Raw genomic sequence first — 8,159 nt, 5'->3', positions numbered from 1 at the left:
ACTCCTCAGGTTATTTTCTGGAATAAAAAGAAAAGAACATTTCATGCCATTTTCAAATAACTGCTCCAAAAATATCCTGTGCTCTTAAAAGATTGACATCGCTGCAAGAACATGCCAAAGGTCTGAATTACCAAAAAAGCATATATCCATTTACGCCATCAATTATATCTGCCAAACAACATGTAATTTCCAGCAGCATCAGAGAAGCGATGATGAAAGATCAATGTTCTTTTTTGAATTTTTCCATCAGGAATTGTTGGTATTTATTTAGCATTTTCCCTTCGGTACAACCAGACTAGCACAAATTAGTTTCCATGCATAAAATATGATAACCATGGAACACGCTCTACATAGCATATATGGATGTCAACACCCTTATTTTTTTAGCTTTCTAGACACACGATAACGTGAGTTTCGAAAGTTTCTGACTGGATAAATTAATAGAACCGTAGAGAGAAATTAAGTACAGGTATCAAAGCCCTTGAGTTGTGACAACACATAATCTTAAACAAATTAGCGGCATGAAACTGTGAATCCCAAAGTGTGTGAAACGGGATCGTGCCAATTTAGTTGACAAGCTCATGAGCTTTATTAACTTACCTACTTAACTATTAGTCATGAAAACTCACAAGTAACCTCATGTCTTGCTTAATTATTTCATACAACAATGCAATTGGGTGCTTCAGTTAGTTGTCTGATCAGATTACAATAATGAGCATCAAACAACAAGAACCAGACATGGCTCTGACCTTTGTTAGGCTGATGATGATAAAATGACTGCTACAAAAAACATATATCCCCATTGAATTGATGATGCCGAACCCAAACTCATTCTTATTAGCATAGATATCATACACTCAAGGAAGTCAAAAGTAAAAACCTTATGATACTGGGCACTTGATTAACTTATTAACTAATATAGAAGCTGTGATTTGGTTACTGCTAATTAGGATGGTCGTAGAAGTAACTAGAATGAAGAAAAGTAGGAATTAAATAAAGTAACAGTACCATGGCCAAGGGAGAGCTCAACCACTGCTCCTTTCCTCTAGGTTATCTTAGTACTGGCTAGTGGCTACATAGTCATAGATGCAACTACACTGAATTCGTATACAAGCACCCACATTAATCCAGTGCAGTGTGACAAGAGTCCTGTCATTCTTCAAGCCAATTCCTGGAGAAAAAATATTTTACGACATTGTCAAATTTCTGCTCCAAGAATCTATTGCACGTTCTTGAAAACCACAGTGCCAAAGATACATAGAGTTACACCATCAATTATTACAAATATTGTTGCACCTAAACAACCACTTACTAATACTATTGCACTTAAGAAAAGCCCAGTGCATACCTTGGAATACTGGTGACTTGGCCAAGCTCTGCCTTCAACAATGGTGTAAGAGACATGCAGACGAAGAACCTAACTGTTATTATGCTTCCATGTAGTTATAGCATAAATTATCCTTCCTTTCCACCCTTGGAGGAGCCATCCACTGTCTTCGTCTATGACAAAATCTTTGTGATATATATCTTTCACTTTGTCTTTGGCTTTTATCACAATGTCCTGGTTTAGCGGAGACTGAACAAATCCAGCCCTCAGGTTCCTGACTTGCCACTGTTTATATGTCTCTGGCCTCTCGACTCTGTCTGAGCCCTCACATGCAATCACATTGAGTGCCTCTCGGCCAAAGAGATCCCTCTCTATGAGCCTACGCTGGTCATCATCCCGCGGCACAGTTGCCTCAAGCATGTCAAACAATGCAGAGAAATGGAACAATGCCTCACGGAAACGTGTGATGAAGAAAGGAACACTGTATGACCCATTCACAATCCCATGGATGAAAATTGCTGGATTCACTTGCCTTATAGTGTTGAGCACCCTATTCCTAGGGCTGTCTACAGCCACTGTTTCGTCAATAAGATTTCTGAAACGGTACAGGCAATTAACAATCACCACTTCGTCTTTGCCAACCTTGAGATCCTCAGCACGGATGGTTTCCCACTTTGATGCTATGCCATGGTACTCAAAAGGCACCTCAAACTTCTTGGCATACTCTGCAAGCCTCTGTCCCGTCTCTTCGATGCGCTCGGTAGGGCGGAAACCGGGCTCGGGTACATCAATTCCCGTGATGCGAAGAATTGGTGGACCACCTTCCCTCTTGGAGAGACGCCTGATGAGGCATGGCCATTGGAGGCCAAAATAAATGCCGAAGTCAATTATGTGCACCTTCTTTGCATTTTTTGTCATGCTCAAGATTGTTTGATTGGAGAGGAAATGTGAGAGCCTCTTGAATGGGCATGCTGCAAAGTAAAGATGGTACGCCTTAAGCATGTCGGACGCGGTTGTCCGCTTTGCTACAAGCCTATGGTACTGCTGGCTCCCTGTGCCAGCCAAGCGAGCCTCGAGACCCTGTGCAAAGCAAAACGCCAGCCTCTGGCTGCCATCCCCATTTACCTTGGAATGCTGTTTTATTTGCTTTAGCAACTCATTAGCAGTTCGGCGGTCATCAGCTGCCACTGCCTGTGCACAGTGGATGAGGATGGTCCTAAGGTCCACCACATCATTTTTAGTCGGCTTCCTGCCCCGTGTCTTCACCCCAGTTGTTCCTTTCGTTTGAATGACCTGAGAATTCTTGGAAGCTTCGCTGCGCATCTTTTCTCGCAGAACTGTAGCCTTTTTTTCAGTTTGACGAAACAAATCATCAAACATCTCAACCCAATCATCAGGCTCATCGGAACAGAATGCAGATTGTTTAATGTTCCGTCCTTCTATCAAGTCAAGATCTTCGCTCTGTCTGTTTTTCTTGGCCTTCAAGACCTCTGTCCTGCTCACATTGAAAGGAATGTCTTTCACTGCTTCTTGAGGCTTTGAGACACCAGCAGCTTCTAAATCAATCACTAGCTTATCACCACCAGGGAGAAACTTCTGTGCTTCCTCGACACCTCTCCTGAAATCCCAAGTTGGAAGGCTCTCGAACAAATACTCGGGGATCCTGCCGTTGGTGATCAAAGGATCTTCTAGTGACTCTGCTGCATCAGAAACACCACTTGGTGGGGCAACCAGTGGCTGAGAAGATCGGCCACACAAGCCGCGATAAGCTTCCAGCTGCTCAGAGTGTCCAACATTATGGCACTGGTTGCTATGAACCGCACCACCGATGCTGCCGCTAGTACCCACACTGGACAAGGACTGGGCATGACCGCTGCTGCTGCTCTCACTGGGGCTGTCCAGGGACCAAGTCGTGAGCGTGCGGTCAGGGGACGGCGGGAACTTGTGCCCAAGGATGTCATAGAAGGGCTTTGCGGTAGCACGGAGAGTGGCTGACTCCTCCTGGTACACGCTGACCTTCTCATCAATGTCCTCCTCCATGAGCATCCGGCTGATGTAGTTGAGCGACTCATCCGAGATGAACTCCCAGTCTTCGGGGTTGTCAGTCTCTGTGTTGGTGGCCCTGGAGAGGGTGGCCACGGGAGCATTGTGACTGGGTTCCGCGGCCACATGGTGTGGGATCACCGGCTGCGGATCATTGAACATGAAGTACTCTGGTGCTCCGCAGAACTGAATCATTGAGTGGATCAGTGAGCCTGAAATGGTCTGGTGCTCCACAGAACCTGCCAAACACCATGAAATTCTTCAGTCAGTGAGAAGATGTCAAGTGATCGAGTTTTGGGGACTTGTGTGAGTGAACTATCTATTTGACCTCTGAGCAGAAAATAACAGGAAGGAAAACACTAGAGCGCTGCAGTTCACGGACTTCGCAGGCTGGTGGCGATGACAGGGAGATCACGGACTGACGCTGGCGCCATGCTCACCTGAAGGCATCGACCCTTGGCGAGGTGGGCGGTGGCGGAGGGACCTCGCGGCCGCGAGGCCGAGGCCGGTGAGGTCCTGCGCGGGCGGGGCGGCGTGCGCGCGATCGCGGGGAGGCTGCGGGGTCGATGTCATCGCCTGCCGCCTCGTCGCCGCCGCAGCCGGGCCTCCGGTAGCCGCGCGGGATCGGCGGGGGAGGAGAGAGGGGCGCGGCGAGGGGCAGACAGAGAGAGAGAGGGGGGAGAGAGGTGATTTGATTGGGAGGGGGATCAAGTGTGCGCGGCTGAGCAGAGGTATTCCTCCTTTTGCTCAGTTCCCCAGCGGCGAGGTCTCTTGGCAGTTGGACCCGGAGCTAGTAAAAGGAAAAGAAATCTCGTCCCGTGATGGTGGCTGGCTAATAAGTAAGTAGAGTAAAAGATAATCGAGGTCTCAGAGATTTCCAGAACCTCGATGATGGTGGCTCCTGCATGTGAGGGTTTTCCTCTTTTCAGCACCGCGAATGCGACCCCCCCTCCGCAGGATTACGCTTGATTACACCCGCCAAGCAAGAGTTGGAGAAACACCCTCTGCCTTGTGAGGAAAATACATTTGGGTCTGTTTAGGACACATCTAGATGTGACATAGTTACGTCACATTTAAGCTAATGTTCACTTTGTTTGAGGTCTATTTTTTTTTGTCCTAGTTTTTTTGTTTTTTGTTACTGCATTATATATTTTGGGAGTTTAGATGTGACATCCTTAAAAAATATCTAGATGTGAACTAGCCAAACCGAATACATTTTTGGCACGTGTGCTGATGGGGCACGGCCTACACCGTCGTTCATCTGCACTGTGATCTGAATTTTTTTAAATGATTTTAGATCTATTATAAAAGTTTATCGAAATACAGACAATCTGAGACATAATAGAAATTACATCGAGATTTTAAGACCACCGAACGACCACTACTGCCGTTAGAAAGAGTCATCAACGCGATGTCCTACCATAGCCAGCTTGACCTGGTTGATGACAGCTGAAAAATCTTTCTGTGCGTGCCCCTAAGGACCAACGCACTGGAGTCGCAGTCGTCATTGTTGAACCCTTGTATATAGATCTAAAGCACCTAACACCAAATCTCGCCACATTACGAGAAACCCTAACCTCATCACCCCAAGGAGATGTCATGAATCTACGCCAGAGCTCTGTCGACTACGTCTAAACGGACGAACTCAAGAAGAATCGAAGCACAAAAGACAAACTCGAAGAAAAGGTGTCGCCATCCGTCCGAGCGTCGCACCTGTGAGGACTAAAAAATCTAACTTAAACTACTAACAGGAGCGGAGGCACCGAGGTTCTCCTCACCGCCATCTGCTGTCCGAGCGGCACACAGAGGGGAGGCGAATCCACGGGCTCTTCGATGAAGTCTGGATGGGAAAGTTTTCCCTAGCCGCTTAGGGTTAGGTGGGGAAATGAGAGGAAGTCCCCTTGTTGTCTTGTCTTTATCAAAAAACTCCTTCGACGGTAAATTGCTTGAAATATAGATAAAACTAGGAAGTCTATTAATACGAGACAATATACATGATGCTCTTGTCCTAGTGCATGTAGGTGCTAAAACCGTCGGATCTCGAGTAGGGGATCCCGAGCCGGTGATATGGGAATGATGGTAATAGGAAGAATAGGGACACGATATTTATCCAGGTTCGGGCCCTCTCGAAGAGGTAAAACCCTACGTCCTGCTCATGTTATATTAATTGTGGATGGGGTATAAAGTACAGTATGATCTACCTCGAGATCGTATGAAGGGGTTCTAACCTCTAAACCTTGAAAAGCTTGCCTCTATGGACTAAACCCCACGGCTTATATAGGCACCAATGGCATCTAGGGTTTACATATGGTCGGTTACGACATGGGGATAAACATGTTGATTATTCAAACACGCCTTGGAGTATACGCCAAGTCTTCGGAGGTCTCCATCTTGGTTATGCCAGGGGCATGGCACATGGATCCCATTCTTCAATTGTTTGTGGCTCGTTGGCCTGGCCCATGAACAGTAGGCCGACGTGGTGTGCACCCCCTATTTCAGGACATCGTCAGTAGCCCCTGAACTTGTCTGCAAACCAAGGATAGGAGCTCCTTCCTCTGGGTAGCTTCATTATCTTGGTCTTCGGCTTTCTAGGCGAGTTCGATCCTTCACGTCGGCCCTCGGATTCCTTATAGCTTCTTTCATTCTATCCCACGCAAGTAATAGTGTCTCACGTTCTTCCTGCTTGTAACCTGTAATCTGATAACGTAATTGCATAATCTTTGCAGGTGGACAAAACTTAGATAATAATTTACTGCAACAATCATCCCAAGAAGTAATACTGCCTCTAGGTAGATCTAGAAGCCATTCCTTAGCTTTTCCTCTCAAAGAGAAAGGAAATAGACGCAACTTCAGAGCGACAGGGTCGCAATCTTTAATGCGTGTCATGTTGCACAATTCACTAAAATTATGCAAGTGCATACCGGCATCCTCAGAAGCAGAGCCACCAAATTGAATCTGTTGAACCATGGAAACTAGGTTCGGTTTGATCTCATATACTCAGCGGCTGCAACATCATGTTGTGTTATAGGTAGATGCATGAAGTTGTTGCTGTGAATTGCAAAACTCCCAAGATTATGAGCCATAGTAATCTTTTCGGTTTTTCTCAATTGACAAAACTTGCAACAAAATAAAAACTAAAACTAAGAAAAAGTAAAAACAAAAACTGAAAATTAACTTTAACAAAAACTCTAAACACAAATACTAGGAATACAAAACTCCTCCCCGGCAACGACACCAGAAAAAGTGCTTAATACGTCCTTTTATTGATCTGGTAATGGAACAGAAAAGTGCAACCCACACCTATTTCGCAAAGGTGACCCTGGGTTATCGAACCCACGAGAGGAAGATGCCCTTGGAGCAATGGTCTCTAGTAAGCTTATGTTAAAATGTCAAATCCAGCTTTTGACCGGATCAAGCAAGCAAATAGTGATTCAAGCACTTATATTAAAAAGATGTACGGGTATGAGGTATTAATGCTTACAACCATGTATTTGTGTTGGGACCAGATATGATCTTAATTTGTGCGCTGGAAGTCACCCATCGAGACGTGCTTGTTACGAATCGAAGTGGGGGATGTGTCCAAACAACATCTTGACTGGCACGAGTCCTACATCAATAACAGTTGTCCTACAGCAAGCCCTATCCGTCGCGTGGGGTTGCCTCGATAATGAAATTAGACAGGAGCCTTGGGCGTTCAATGACTGCACCTCATGTATCCCCAAGGATATGACCCATGTTACCCTACTAAACCTTACTGTCACCGCTGTTCGGTATAACACTTCACGGTATCCTTGCTCCTAGCCTCATCGGTGCTCGGTCTCCATGATCCTGGGTACTTGCAGGGATGAAGATCGTGGACAAAACAAGAGACATCTATGGAATAATTTTATTTCACAAATACGAGATGTTAATTCAAAGCCCTTCTAGTGATCCCCACAACAAATACAGAGGGTTGCAAGGCTCACGCCTCAACCCATACCTTACCAAACTACTCACACATGGAGATCAGATCGCGAGAAGAACACATCTTAAAGATTAATTGATTGCAAATATGTCTTACAATGGATGTCTTGTGCGATGCACGATTGCAAGTATGAACTAGACGAGGAAGCAATCTGGTGGTGATGGTGGCTATGGAGATAGAGATGCCGGTGACTAGGGTTTGTGGATGAAGACGAAGATGATGATGTGGTTGTTGTCAATGATCTGTTCTGGCTTCCCCTGTTGACATTTCGAGGGGTCCCCTTTATAAAAGTTGTTTAGGTGGACGATCTGCCTCGGTTTCCACAACATACGGGCGCTCATACGGGCGCGTTCGCCTGTATGGGACATCGTATTTTGCTCTATTTCCGCAGAAACGCCTCCTGTTGGTTCCTTCTTCCTCCATTCTCCTTCCTTTCCATTTTCACATGTGATTTCTTCCCTTTTTAGCTCATTTACTATGGAAACACATCAAAGAGAGGATTTGTGGAATCATTTCCACTCATTAGTCATTAGTAGCAATATTGGAGTGATCATCACTTTTTAAATGAAATGTCTCAGATTAAGCAAAGGTGAATGAGTGTAAAAATATCACTCATCAGTGGTAAGGAACTGAATTCCATCATCCATGCACTTCATCGCAATTATTCATAAATCCCATGTCACTACAAAAAAAAGACACATCCGTGACATTTTGGGCCGGACGAATTTTTCCCCCGTCATACTTATGACACTTCTATGACGATAATTGTGACGAAATCCGGTATCATCATAGATGTGGTGGGCACCTACTTCTATGACAAAAAAT

General features: G+C 45.3%; 1 protein-coding gene across 1 annotated transcript; it reads right to left on the bottom strand.

Annotated features, from left to right (window-relative positions):
• Positions 1 to 807: 807 nt before the first annotated feature.
• Positions 808 to 4,161, bottom strand: LOC123120446 (scarecrow-like protein 9). Its single transcript, XM_044540441.1, has 3 exons — positions 3,811 to 4,161; positions 1,349 to 3,609; positions 808 to 1,171 (listed from the first exon to the last, which is right to left on the bottom strand). The coding sequence occupies exons 1-2, from the start codon at positions 3,941 to 3,943 to the stop codon at positions 1,418 to 1,420; spliced, it is 2,325 nt and encodes a 774-aa protein (XP_044396376.1). The 5' UTR covers positions 3,944 to 4,161; the 3' UTR covers positions 808 to 1,171; positions 1,349 to 1,417.
• Between the last annotated feature and the right edge of the window lie 3,998 nt (positions 4,162 to 8,159).

This window comes from Triticum aestivum, chromosome 5D (genome assembly GCF_018294505.1).
Source record: "Triticum aestivum cultivar Chinese Spring chromosome 5D, IWGSC CS RefSeq v2.1, whole genome shotgun sequence".
Lineage (NCBI taxonomy): Eukaryota > Viridiplantae > Streptophyta > Magnoliopsida > Poales > Poaceae > Triticum > Triticum aestivum.
This window is presented reverse-complemented; position numbering and strand designations above follow the sequence as displayed.